This window comes from Nipponia nippon, unplaced genomic scaffold, assembly GCF_047370975.1.
Source record: "Nipponia nippon isolate SJK-2023a ecotype South Korea unplaced genomic scaffold, ASM4737097v1 scaffold_3, whole genome shotgun sequence".
NCBI classification, from domain to species: Eukaryota; Metazoa; Chordata; class Aves; order Pelecaniformes; family Threskiornithidae; genus Nipponia; species Nipponia nippon.
The window spans coordinates 17,319,319-17,334,649 of record NW_028262347.1 but is presented as its reverse complement, the minus strand read 5'-3'; the positions used below and the strand labels follow the sequence as shown (position 1 = coordinate 17,334,649).

Below are 15,331 nucleotides of genomic sequence, written 5' to 3'. Positions count from 1 at the left end.
AGAAAAGGTATTAATTTCTCTGCTGTTTCACCAGGACTTAAAAAAAAAATAACCAGGCATAACTAAAAAATTAATCCAGGATGGCTAAATTAAAAGCTGTGTGTCATGGAAACATCAGATACAACTACTTTGGAAGCCAAATGGGATGACTGGGAAATTAATCTGGATGACATTTTAAGAATCGTTTTCATAGTAACACATGTTGTTCTAGAACCAAATTAAATGTAATGAATATATCTGGAAGTTTTTATTTCTACCACGTTTTATTTCTTTTTAATAGACTAATTCTTAGGTTCTATCAAGTACACATTATTAGGTTACTGTTATTATTAACATATTAACCTTCATCAACAATAATGTATTTTTTTAATAAGATTATTGATTACTGTATTTTGTGTAAGGGACATTACCTGAAAAATCATTAATTCAAAATAAGGATGCTCAAAATTTAAAAAAGCATATAAAATTGAAGTCTTTGAGACAAATTTAGGTGCCTAATTAAATGATGCAAATTTTAAACACATCAAGACAACAAGACATTGGTTCTGATAAGAAAATTCTTTGGATAAGGCTGTCCCCCTGCTTTTCCAGCTGTATAGTTCTCCAAGGAGCTACATTAAAAGCTCATGACACCCTCTGCATCAGTGATGTTGCGAGGTCAGAAGGATTTGCACAAAAGACACTAAAACATTGACACCTGGCTAGGCAGGCTGAGCTGCTGAATGTCTTGTCCCATGGGAGAACTCAGGTAGAATATCCAAGCACAGCAATGTGCCTTACGGATTCAGAGCTGGATTAATCACTACTGCTCTGCCAGAATTTAGGTGGTATAGAAAGACATGATCTATTTGATACCTGGACAGGTGATTTTACCCTGTACTACCACGAGAAATGAAAAAAGTATCTTAAAAGGAACAGTAATCTTCACCTCACAACCCCAGAGCAGCCATTTTGTTTGTTTCTTTGGGAGAGCATGGTGAAACCTATCATCTTTTAATAAGAGGTGAGCACTGATATACATAAGGGAACAAACTAAGCCTGGATGTAGCATTTGACTAGGCTTGATAACATTTGTAATGATTACGTTTTTTTAAACAGTACATTGGAAGGAAACATGATTTTCCTCCCATGCTTTGGAGTGACAACCAGCTGGTCTGTTAGCGGGGGGGAGTTGTTGAAGGTTTGAGGACCACTTACTGTGCAGAACTACAATGGAGCTAATGGAGTAAGCTACCAAGAGGCTGTATGCTCTCCATGGCATTTAAGTCCCCAGTAACAGTTACTTTGTAATTTCCCCTTTGCAGATGCTTGTTTGGCCAAATGCTGTATCAACATAAAGAAGATTTTTCTGATAAAGGCTCTATAAGATCTTCCTCTTATATAGTCTTATTGCTCATTATTATTCTCCAAGGATACAAGAAAAATATGGTAAAGCCTCCAAAATACGTAGCTATGGCAGTCCTTGCTTCATAACTCTATCTCACGCTGGGTCTCCTCCGAACATCAAATATGCATGCCATTACATTATACGGTGTACTGGTTGGATGAAAATAGCTGTCATGAAAGGAGTTCTAAATTTCCATTTTGACCATCAATGATTCAATACAGTTCAGTTAAAAATGTATGTCCAAAGCCCTTAGAATCCAAACAACGTGTGGGTGTTCATTTCCAAAAACCTGGATGAAAGTAAGGCTTTTAACGTGATGGGAGGAAAACATTTCCTCTTATCTTCCACTAATCTGGGAAAGAAGAGATGACTTAATATTTCTGAGTTGCAAAAGGATTCAGCTCATTAATTTTATTGATTTACAAATGCCTGGAGTAACTTGTTAGCTCACTCCCTATTCTAATAAGTCAAACAAGCTAGAAACTTCGGCACAGAAATATCCTTTCTGACCACTAAGTCTTGCAGCTTTTCGGCTCCTGGTCTTCCTTCTTCCAGACAAAGACAGAGCAGGCTATAAACTAACTGTTTGACAGTAATTCCTGTAAACCAGGATAATTTCAATTGCATTCCTCTTCAAGGCTGTATCCCTTACATTCCTGAGCTTATTCATATATTTGGAGGTGTTTCGATAAGAATATGTTATTAATCGGTAAGTGGCAGGAGAAATCAGATTTTGAAATACATGTTAATTTTTAGCACAATGTACCTATTTTAAATGTGGGAAGGTCAGTGTGGCAAAGTATGTGATTAAGTATCAAGATGCAAGGAAAAGCCAGCTACTAAGATGGCATCACTTGATGTAATATTCAGATGCAAAAGAGACATCCACCTCTTTCCTGCCATACTGCTATAAAATCCAATGTTATGTAGTAAAACGAAATTAGAATTTACGGACAAACTTCTATTTCATTCTTCAAAGCTCTTTAAAAAAACAAGTCATATTGATGATACTTATAATGGAATATCCCAATTAAACAGATGCAGACTCAAAACATAAATGAAATCAATACTGTAATCCCAATTTGTCGCAGTTAAAGCTGTCAAGATTTCCATTAAATCAGTATTAGTTCTAGACACCTCAAATCAATTACAATGAAAGTTCTGAACATAAAGTATTTCATAAGCATCCATTTATGGATGAGCCAATATTGTGCCTATTGCAGCATCAGTGTTCTCTTCCCTTTGCCTAACTAAATGGAAGAAAAACAGGGAACTAAAAAAAAAAAAGGCAATTTTGAAGGACATACTTGATGGGAAAACAGACTGATTAATGACAAAATCTTTTTACCCTTCCTTCAAAATCTGTCAACTGGACTGCAACTGATACGTAGTAGTATTAAATGAGACGAACTAAGGAAGAGAGGAGCCAAGAAAATGACTCTGAGTCTCAGCTTCCTAGTCATGTTTACAAAACTGTACAGGTTGCAGAAAGAAAGGTAAGATTTTATACAAGTACTTCTACAGTTCTCACGGGCATGTACATAGAAATAACTGTACGAATCACTAAACAAGATTCTATCTAAAATCTTTAAACGATAAGTATTACTGGTCATACTTTTCAGCAGAGAGCAGTCTACTGAATTATACTCTGTTTACATATAAGAGAGGAAAAAAAGCTTAAGTGGTAATTATTAATACCACAAGTCGTCTTTGACTTGCAGTTACAGAGATGTATACAAAATATCAATAAGAACAACAAAGTATTATTTGTATTCAAAATTTCTATTATTTGTGTATAGAATGTAGATAATTAGGTTTAAGTTGTATTGTAACATCTCTGCGAGAAATGTGATAAACCACCCTAAAAAGATTACATACGCACCCACTATATTCTTTCCTTTGCAAATTTAGATATAACACTTAATTCCTGAGTTGCTTATACACACTCTTCTTGTAGAGATGAATTTTGAATGAATGGGGAATAAGATGGTTGTGGCATATATGTGCAACACATTTCAAAGAACAAATAGCTACACTAGAGGTAAAACTGTTTCTTCATGCATGTGTGTATACATATACTTCATTCAATACAAACTCTTGGTAAACGTGGATGGATGGCCATTTTCTACTTCTGTTAAAGTCCACAACAGGAACGTTCCCGAGAAAGGCAACAGCAGTCCTACTAAAAGTAACCTGTTTCTCTCAAACTCTAGGATTCTCTACTAAAAACAGAACACGCACAAATCGGAAGGGCTCCACAACAGATTAACCATGATGTTCATACAAAAATCACATCCAGAACCTTGATGCTCCAAGTACTCTTCTGTTATCTCAAGTAGCTGTCTATCTGTTACTCACAGTGATTCAAAGCAGGCACAACAAGCCAGCCATACTGATCACTGGAAATGGACTCAGAAACATAGAAATAACTGGTTTCCTAACCATGGCAATCAAGGTGACTCAGGAACAGCTTGTCAAGCAAATGTGCTGATAGAATTCTTTATAGCATATAGTCAACATATTCTTCAAATGTTAAAGATGCAGTAGTACCTTGACAGCATGCCTGACCTATATTAGGAAGTTTTACCTTTGCTAAACTGTAACAGATTCTAATGCAGTCAACAACTGAATTAAATCCTCTCTGAGAAGAAACTGTAGGATCCAAAGAGTGCAAACGTACACAAGAAGTATTCCAGCAGCAGTGTTTCCAGTTAACTGAACTGAACTGGAGGTAAGGATAGCAATTCTAAAAGAGCTTGATAGTTTGCAGTCCAGAAGCATCCTGGAACAAAGTGTAGGGGTCCTGAGTGTACTAAAAAGCCTTTTAATGGCCCTAAACAGACTCACCTCAGCCCTCCAGCACATTCTCCCCCACTGAGGGGGGGGCTCAGAAGCCCCATTTCAGCTCAGCCTTCAGTCCCTGCCTGAGCTACATCAGAGGAGTACAGGTCTCCAGCTCAGCCAAGCCCATGCCTGGCCATGGACTCCATTAATCCAGATCCTGACCCATAGACTGACTTCCTGGCTTGACCTCCCTGCCTTGTCCACCATAGGCCTGCCTGCCAATCGCTGGACCTGATCCTGACCCGGATCTGTGGTTTGTCTTCCCAGCCTGACCTCCGTCTGCCTCATCACCACAAACCGATGATCTGGGCTATTAATTGAGTCTGGCCACCATCTCTGGGCCTGCCCTGCTTGCCTTGCCCATGTACTGTACAACTGGGCCCTGATGAGACCCTGCCCTATCAGCCATGCTACCCAATTCTGTTCCCAGCTCCCCAGCTGTTCTGGGGAGGGACGGCTGCTCCCCAACACAGCCCCTTCCTTCCCCTAATGCGTCCCACTACTTACACGCCTCAATGATAAGCCTATACATCTCCCTCTGAAGGTCACCCATAACCTGTCATGTATACCATACAGCACTCTAACAAACAATCAAATCTGAAATGTTGCAGAGGCTCTGCATCCTATCCAAATGAGAAAATATGTTCAGCCACCAAAGAGCAAGCAAACGAGCAAGTCAATTCACAAATTTTTCCAAAGATATTGAATTTTAAAGAGAATATGTCCACATCCGTGTTAAAAACCCTAATTAAGCATTCTCATTTTTAAGTACTATGCAGAAAATACTCTTGTCAGGTTTAATCTTAATGAGCCAAAAGACACAGTGTTTTGAGATATGTAACAGACTGAATTAATCCTTAGTGAAAATATTTATTTTCTTGGATGGACATCGAGCGGCAGTGAATTTGGATTTTCTAACTTTAAAATTTAACTGTTTGGGAGAACTGGAACATCAAAGAGGCTGTTAGTGCTTGAGAGAGAAAAAAATTACAGTCTGCAGCAGCCCATGGGTTAGGGTCAACAGTTTGGAGTACATCTTAACAATGATCCATTCCCTCTACAAGTTATCAGTTCAGTATGGAGTACAACCTCAGGTTTTAACAAACCTTGAATGCAATGGCAGTCGAGATAGCTACAGAGAAACTGCTAGTAAGCTAACAATTATGATTGCAGGCGTTACTTTAACTTAATGAACTTCAGTGATGAATGCGTTCAGAATAAACCTTAAGCACATTCTCATCTGTAGAATTACCACTGTAGGGAACAAAGGCAAAGCCCTATACTGCTACTGCCAAAACACACACAGGCTTCTTTATTTCAGCTGAAGCCTGGTTGAAGACTGGCACAAAAAAAGTAACTTGTTTCTTCACAGGTAATCAATGCTCTAAAATAAATGTGGAATGTATGTTCAGACTGTATGCCTCAAAAATCCATATTAATCCATATACATTCCATAGGAATGTATAACAAATTATTTCCATTTATCTTAGAGAAGAATTGTATTCTGGTGCAGAGGTTAAGAGCCAGGAATTTCTGAGATTCAATCCTATTTCCAGACATGTTCTAGGGTAAGCCATTTGATGCTTCTGTCTCTACTTCCCTTTTGAGAAAATGACAATAAATGAGAAATTGAACATGTTATAAATTTTACAGAATTAGTATTGAAATAATGCCTTTGAAGGGGAAAGGCTCTAAATAAATGCCAATATTAAATACACCAAAGGTCAGTGTAATCAGAAGAAATAAACCAGCTTTTTACTAATTTAATAGTACATAGATAATTCCCTTTCAGTTAATCCAATTTGCACCGGCTGATCAGAGGTCATTACTCAATCTCAGTGTTTTAGTACCAACACCGATCCCAACATTATCAATGAAGTTCCATAACTTAACTTATGTCAAGAACTATCTGCAGGTTTTATGTAGGAGAGTACAGCCTCTAAAATGAGGAAACAATACAGATCTTTACAGATACTACTTAGACTCATCATATGCAAAGTACACATACAAATTATTAGTGAATTACAATGAGATTGTGAAAACAAGAAAGGTTTGTTGCCAATCACATACCCGCCTTTAATATAGTCAAGGAATGAAACTTCTGTTTCAATTAGGAAGGAAAGCAATGTTACCTGAAAGCAAATAAAAGAGAGTCAGACATGAATTGTCATTTCCCAGTTGAACAAGTAGAGACATAAGCACAATGTTTTTGGAGCTCTGTCCTTAAGACGTAATTTCCTACAGGATTAGGGCAAAAAGAATCATAGAATTTGGGTTGGGAAAGACCTTTAAGATCATCAAGTCCAACCATTAACCTAGCACAAAAGAAAATTAAAAAAAAAAAGAAACTATTTCAATAGGCAGTTCTTGAAAGGGAAGAGACAAATTTGGAAGTCTACTACAATTGTGCTTTTTAAAAAAAAAAAAAAAAAAAGGGATGGAAGATTGTATTCCAGGGCAGGTTACCACATGCATGTCTTCTGATCACTGTGCACTACATCTACACATGAATATTAGAGGCTAGATGATAATGCATCTATTTTATGAGTACTTCAACACCATTTAAAGAACTCAATTATATGCCATTTCTCATCTCACATTAAAAGTGGTATTGAGTATTGATGCAAGCCAAGAATGCAAAAATCTAGTAAATTATACATGTATATGAAATATATAAAAAAATATAAAGTGGAATATATAAAAAATGCAAAGGTAAGAAATTTCTTCAGTCCTAGCTTTTATCATTCAGAAATTATATAGGTCCAAAACACAGACAGTGGTCTAAAGGTGTTACTGGCATTTCCAGCACTTGAGTCACAGAAGTATAAACTCACGTGGAAAAGATCCAGCATTTAAGATATATCGCACAACATTATGAAGCAAAGAATTCAATTCAAATTATTTTCATTTTATTTACAAAGTGACACAAAACTCTCTCACAAGTGCATCAGGCAGTCAGTGAAAACTGCTTAAGTAACTACTCAAAGCAAATTCACTGATGATGATACAAGGAATAAAAAGGGGATGGAAGTTTGTCACAAAATTTGATTTGCCTCCAACTGCAGCAACATATAAAAATTGAAAATATTCCTATGTTGTAAACTTGGACTCAGAATGAGATTACAGGTAGTAATTCTGTCTTCTGTCCTACTTCCTTTGTCACAGGTTCTCTGTGATTCTTAGTGACTTGCAAAGTTCAAAACTATCAAATTACCTTTCTAGTTGAGAACAGACAACCATAACAAAGTTCTACCAGACTATCAGTAGCATAGTCTTGCATATAAGACTGAAATTTCTATGCATTTTCCCACTGGACACAGTCATTTTAATGGTTCATCTGTTATTACAGCTGGTCATCTTGTTCCTAATTAGTTTAAGCAAATGTTTTCAGTGAATCTGATTTAAAAAGGTAAAAAGCAGAAACATAGAAGACTCTTCCAAAGTGGCCAAAGTGTTTACTTCCTTACAGACAATGATTACCAATGTTCCAAGTTTTATACAGTGAATTTTAGATTTCACTGCTTTTCTTTGTTTGAAACTAATCATGTATTCTAAAAGATTTCTGCTTAGTATGTAGTTTGTCTGTCTGAATTTAAAACAACCCCTTAAGTAATAATGAATTGAGGTGACTACTGTATGTACATAGTCCTTAAAAGCAGCAGTGAGATAGCAGTCAATGATCTATATCCACTTCACTTAAAGTTTTCCAGAAGCCAACTTCCTATCAGTAAGAATGATGGTCTTGGTGCCTCATTTGAAAATGTAGAAAACTGTGGGATAAAGAATATCTCGGGCGAATAACAGGGAGAAGAAAAACAAATCTGCAGGCAAACACATAGGAATGACAAGTTGGAGAAGCATAAGGGAAGCCTGAAGGACTAATAGAAGCAAGGGCAAGTGAGGGCAAAGAAGACTTGATAAAGAAAAGAAATTACAAAACCAACAGTAGAGAACACTGGTAGAGAAGGAAAGAGGACAGACAATTGCTAACAATTGTTTATTGGAAATTTCCATGTAATTTGAGACAAAGGATAGGAAGACACAGCTGATTTTGTCTGTCCAAACATGAGTAAAATATGTTTTTTCAAATGCAGACAGATACATGTGAAGGTGTTAAAATATTTAAAACCAAAATCAACAGGAAGATTGAACATGTAAATGCATTTTTTGCTCTTCTGTACCCTAAGCCAGATTTCATACCTACGATTTTGAGTACACTTACTTTTAGTATTGATTTAAAATAATCACTTTTCATAAGTTTCTGACTCACTAATTTAGCATAATAAACTTTATTTTAACATGCTAAATTGTAGTAAAAGGAATATGTTAGCAAAAAATAAAGTATCTAACTAATCAGATCTTGCATGGTAAATTTTCATGGACAAGCTGCTTCTGCCCATTTTTTACAATTTAAAGCAAAGGTACAAAATAAGTGTTTATTCTCCTACTGATGAACAGACTTATACAAGAATGTGAGAATGACAAAACATTCCTTCAAGGCTACAGTTCAGAGTGAAAGTAGCCCTACTGACTTCAGTAGAACTGTTCATGTGGAAAAAAATCCACATGCTGGATGTGTTTTCAAAAAACATGTCTTATATCTGATTAGGTTTTCCAATATACAATTCTTCAACATTTATCTTCATTTTTCTGTAAATGATGTTTTGAACATCACGGATGCCAGAACATGGAAGCTGAGAAAGTGCTGAAGGGAATTATTCGCATTGCTAGCAAATGGTTCATAAAACAGACTACAGAATATGAACAAAAGGACATTAAACCCTCATCCCAAACCATAGCAACAGATCTTTTGACATAAAGTTACAAAAACCTGCCGGTAATAAAAAATGTTGACTCTTTTTGGTTTAGCCATGATAAGCATGCTAGCTTTTACTGATGCTAGCTCAGCAGTTAACTTTAAAAAGAAAATTGACTTTTAAAAGTTCAGATATGCTTCAGATAAAAATTAAGTGTTCCATCCAATAATTTCAAGAATTTGACTGAAATTTTGGTATAACTCATTTTGGAAATCATTGGCACCTTAACAGCACACTTGAACACAGCTTTTATCAGACTCTTCAAATAAAAAAAATCTGAAAATAAATGCTGTATAACAGTAAATAGTTTATTGTTGTGGCCTTCACAGAAGGGTCTATTCTAATTCTCTTAAATTACAAGTCAACTACACTCTGTTTCAAGAGAAAAGCATCTAGTAACATAAAATAAATTTACTTACTGTTCCAGAATTAACATACTTTTTCTTTTTTCCTTTTTTCTTTGGATTTATTACCTAGAAATATTAAACATACAAATATTAAAGCAGTATGATTTAGGCTTTAACATAAAGATAAGTGTTAAGATACTTTCAATGCAGAAAGTAGTCTTTTTTCAGTGGATTCTAAATTTATTCAGCATATTGTTTATTTATGCACCTCAATGCTGAGATATATGTATATTTGAAAACAGTGAATTTATCTTCATGGTACCTGCTAGGTAAGCCAGTGCCGTTACTTGCGTTTGACAAGCAGGGGACTGGGGCAATAGAGGTGAGAGTGTTCATTAAATCTGAGTGCTCAGTGAAACACTACTTTGAATTTTCTGAGATTGTAAGACGCAAGATTCTGCATTTTTCTGCATTCCTGATTCCAGTATTTCAGTGTACTGTGTCACCACTTCTTCATCTCACAATGCACCTCTTCACATGCCAGCTAATCTGTTTCCATTTCTCCTCAGTATCATCTGAGAAACACAAGATTTGTTCTAATCCTAGTTTCTGTATTTGGTGCAATGACAGATCTGGCTGAGAGGAAGAGAAATTGGGGGACAGATCACACTCTGCCAGAACATAAACTAGTCAGTAATTTCATGAAAATGGCACAGACCACCAACCTGACTGGCGTACAGGAGTTATGGGGCCTCAATGCACTCCTCATACACAAGAATCTTCACGGAACTGGACTACAAAGCAATGAACAGTTTTCTTGAATGTCTTGAACCCACACCTATAAAATTTCTCACTGTAGCCACCAATACAAATTGTTTCCCTTCTGAATACCTACCCATTCAAAGGCAAGTCTCAGTCAGTTTCATTACATACACATTAAAGTGTAGTCCTGCTTTTTTCAAAATTGCACATGGAATTGGAAGCAAAACATTATTTTGTTAATTAGGTCGATCAACTATCTCCTATATAACTAGGAAACTCAAATCTTTGTGGCTTACTGCCAAGTTTTACTACAAACTACTCACAGATGTTCTGTGAATGACAAGGAATGAAAACATTCCCAATTGAAATCTTAGTCACTTAACTGCTATAAAAATATTTAAACAATTTTGCCTGAAAATGGGAAAAATAGTAATACATGTCTTCCAAAAATTCTCTCCCCACAAGTAAAATGAAATTACATTTAAAGATCATATTCCTTGCACAACATAGAACAGCTGTGAAATGTAAGGCAGAAAGAGATAACTGTCATTTGAGGTCTTCCCAAACAGGGTAAATGAGAGTGACTCTTTCCCTCCAGTATGCCACACAGATATCCAGTAAGTATTCTTCAAAGCTTTTACTGCCTTACACATACCTAAGCCCTTTAACACTTAAAAAACCCACAAATAACCCCTCTCCCTCCTATTAACTGTGTCTTGCCTGGTGAGCAATGGATTAAATCTGTGTAGTGGTGGTTTATAAGCAATGCAGTAATTCTTGCTGAAACAGAATCTTAGCCAGAAAGTGACTCCTGCTGACAATTGCCCAGAAGAGGAAGATGAAGGTAACAGACTGCCTGCCTGACTTGTGGCCCTTCATTCACAACTCTCCAGAATCCAGTGGTCAGGCCTGAGTTAGCAACATATTTCTTGCCAGCAGTCATTAAATGCCAAAAAGGAGATTCATCTGAACCTTCTGCTTCAGGTAACTTGACAATTGGCTTCTTAGGAATTGCTAGGAAATACAGTAGAGCTTGGAGTAAAATATCATGGGAAACAAGGTATCTACTTGGGATTAAAGATGAATTAAATCACAGCGTCTCTCTCTCCTATAATTCCAGGTACTATAATTATTATAATATTTATGTGGTTTTTTTCTCAAATTTCAGATAACTTTATAAATAAAACAACGTTTTTTAGCCTCTGAAAGTCTTACACCCCTGCAGTAACCTAGGAAGCTACATGAACTCTTACCTACTAAAAAAAGGTCAATTGAAAAGAGCTTGTTACAGCAATGTTTCTATACCTGAAAATACGTGACACTCACTCAAACACAAATTTCTCTACCTGCCTTGGGTCAGTTTGTAAATGCAAAACAATTTAAAAAGTTTCTCCAGTTTCTTTTGTTCTGATATTGCACAGACTGATCAAGTAGAAGCAATACCAAAGTGTGGAGGATTGCAATGTGGGGAGGCAAACATGAGATGCTCAGGAAATGTATGCTATTGCTGGGAGTAAGATATTGATACTATATTTAAGAAACTGCAAAATGACTTAAGATGTTATGACAGAATATTCCTGGTAGGGTAGGAGTCATGTCAGTGACACAACAGGAGAGGACATTTTCACTGCACACAGTAATCTGTGCTGTGACACTATCCATAGGACACTGCCGTAAATTACAGTAACTCTGTGGTTGATCTTGGATCTAAAGAAGAAAAAAACCCCATGGCTTTCAGTTATCTTTGTCCTGCTTTGCACAGCAGCACCTTTGCTCATCTTCAAAATAAAAGTGCAGCATGTAATTGGGGCACTCTCCTTCCCTACCTGGTATTAGTGCTTGCCTAAACCATCATATTTGTGATCACCTATATTAGGAATATGAAATTTTACAAAATACTGAAGTTTAATGGCAGCAGTCTGAGATCAGTTAAAGGATAGCTTAAAGAATAACAAAGATCTGCACACTACACAGAAAAAAAAAAAACAACAAAACCAAACCACCAAACAGGTTATAGCCACACAGGCTTGTCTTCTCATTATTGGCAAGAATATCCTTCCACAAGAAAGAAAAAACACATTTCAGTTCTGAGACACACCGTGCATGCAAACTGCACGATGCTGGAACTCATGGTGCAGATACAGAAGCTGACTTAAGTCCTTCAAAAAGCATACCTAAAACCCGGAAGAAGGTCTGAAGTATTTATTCTGAGGGACATAAGAGGTCTTGAAATTAAACTGTCTACCAGGATAACTGCGACTAATTAGCTGGATTTGTCTTACATCTGAACCACCCTTGGGAGAAGCAGAACTGAAAGAAGTTCCCATCATGGGATTAAGATTGCATCAACGAAGATCTTGCAGACAGGCTGGTCATGAGTTTCACCAATCTGGACACATACACGAATCTAAATTGAGGAATAGGCTTCTCCTACCAAAATGGACCACGAGGGAATCGAACCCCAGTCCTCAAGACAGCTAGTCATGGAACTGTCCCAGAAGCAACTTCAGCCCATATGAATCCACCAGTCACCAGGTGGCATCACATAGCAGAAGTGCCTGTATTACCTGCAGTATCATTTGAAGGCAAATTAGCTGCTAATTTGAAAGAGGAGATGCTCATACTAACAAGACTACATTAAAGGGAGATTTGGTGGCAAAAGCTATTCCTGTTTTTTTTCGGATGGCATGTATGACCATTGTTGATGTTGAGGAGCCTTAGATATCACTTTCCCCTGGGGAAGGTGGGGAGGGAGGGATAAGATCAAAATCTTGGCTTCTGGCAACACTGGAGATCAAGGATAGAGTCACTAAAGAAATACCAGGAAAAACATCACACACAATGTCCCAGGTAGAAGCTGGGAAGAAGCTCCAGAACACAAGAAAGAAGAAATACTTTTAGGGACTTCCAAAACAACAGGGGTGGGAGGGGAAATGCTAAGTGCCTTATTTTTTGTTCAGTTCCTATACTTGGTCTGCATTACGTAAGACAGGAGTTGAAACTGCTGATGCAGTAAGAGCACCCATTTTATGCTACCAGAACTTCCAGACAGCATGTGAGCTCTGTACACAGAGAGCTGTGTACATACATCATACATGATGACATTTTCCAAGAGACGGCTGCTTTTAACTACAATAATCCTGCTAGTAATCAGACCTAGGAATGGGCATTTGTACTGTGGTGCAATGACAGCAATCTGTTGCATGAGGATAACAGTCAAGGTCTAACCCAAAAGAGCAAGGCTCCAAGAACCAAGGCAAAATGAAGGCAATTTCTAGTAGGATGCACTGTCACCTTTCTTATCTTTCCTTTAGGCTCTTTGGCAGATGCTGTATTTTCCTGGGTTACATTCATTGCTCAACTGATACAAACATCTTGTTAAGTTCATTAGAGAGGAGGCTATAGCCTCTTCAATGTGAAAGAAAGGAAAACACAGCTAAAATCAAAACTAGTGCGCTCCTGTATTTAATACTATTTATAAACTCTGAAAGGGACAAAAGATCTCATATTTTATAAGTGATTTATTTTTATAAAGGATCTGTCAAAGAGTTATCAGACAGATATACTGCCTAGAAATGGTCAAAAAAGATGCACACCAAAAACGTCTACCTGTAACACACAGTTCTTTGGGTTCATGATTCCGTGATCTGAAGCACTGAATATGAACTTCATACTCAGACTCTTCTAAGGTTCCTCTGTTCCCAGTATATAAACACCTCTAGGACAATAAATACAGCACAGACTGTACCTTGCCTAAACAGTCGTTTTCTTGTGGTGTATGAATGCTCGTATCGAGAAATGAAAGACAGCAAAAATGAGAACAGAATTGACTGAGAAAGACAAAATAATGAAGTTAAAAATAAAACAAAGAAGGCTATTTGCAAATCTCACTAGGTGAGGCTATGAAAGACCTACAGAGTAAAACCTACAGATTCAGCACCTCACCTTAGAGAAACTGAAAGTATCTGGCACAATCCATACACTTTGTCTATGAGCATGTGTGAGATGGAGGGTGCTAAAAAGCTTTACCACAACTGGCTGGACATATGCATACGTATGTGAAAATGGAATAGCATGTATTTTCACACAGGGGAATATACAGGTACCTGGAATACATGCATTATTTCCATGTGAAAATTGCTACTCTTGAGCCCTTGCAGGGAGTATCTCTTTATGGTAACACTGCTCTAATTAAGCAGACCGCCTGTTCCCAAACACCACCACCACATCCGTATCACGAGACAGCTGTGGGGTTTTGGGCAAATGCATCAAGAATGCCTGTCATCAGAATGGTTAATTAGACGCTTAGGGACTGTTGTGTACCTAAGCACTAGGCTACTGCTGGGTGAAAAAGGAATGGTAAAAGGAAACACAGGGCAATCAGGCAACTAGGCTTAGTGGCCTATTAGCCATATCGCCTAAATTAGGGGGTAATACTTCCTGGCGTGCGCGTGCACACACACAAAAAAAAAAAAGTAGGTGGAACTTGGAACTTGAAACGCTCCACATTGTTTTACCATGGGAAAGAAACCAATTCCTTTTACAGGAATTCTGGAAGACAACCCCAACTACACGATGAAATACCATGCAGACACTTGACACAGACCTAGACAAGCCAGTACATGTACACAGCACAGTGTAGGTGGACTTCCTACCTCTGGTCCTAAAAGTAGGATAACCATATTATATCAGCACCAGAACTGGTCATTAGACTAAGACAATCTAGGCAGAACTTACCCAATCAGATGCAGCGTACCTCTAACTCACCTGTACTGCTTCTAGCTGGGGAGCACATTCACAGTATGTGAAGTTACAGTACTACACACTGTTACCTACTGACGATAAAGCTGAAGTGATCTAAGTTATGCATAAAAATAATGGGGACTCAAAATTGAAAATGAAATTTCTTGGATCTATAAAAACATAACCTGGAGTTTAACACTGCAAAATGTAACGTATTTCCATAGGAAGAGTCTGTAAGTTGACACCTCTCCTCAGTGACAAAATACACTTTAAATCTTTTCTTCCTATTGCCTCTCCTTATTTAACACATTTTGAAATTTCATGATACGTTTCTTATTCCAGACTAAGATTCTTCTGGGATATTAATTTAAAAATGAAGTTTTAATGCAGGAGTCTTAATGCTTAGACTTTTCTTTTTTTTTTGCAGTCAA

General features: G+C 37.2%; 1 protein-coding gene across 2 annotated transcripts in view; it reads right to left on the bottom strand.

Annotated features, from left to right (window-relative positions):
* The window catches only part of CPNE8 (copine 8), a 111,823-nt gene that overhangs the window by 25,145 nt on the left and 71,347 nt on the right, over positions 1-15,331 (bottom strand). For both annotated transcript variants that reach the window (XM_087766930.1, XM_087766931.1), the window contains 2 exons: positions 9,468-9,521; positions 6,302-6,363 (listed from right to left, as the gene is read on the bottom strand). In XM_087766930.1, coding sequence (XP_087623056.1) covers positions 6,302-6,363; positions 9,468-9,521 — 116 coding nt within the window. The remainder of the gene's footprint in view (positions 1-6,301; positions 6,364-9,467; positions 9,522-15,331) is intronic.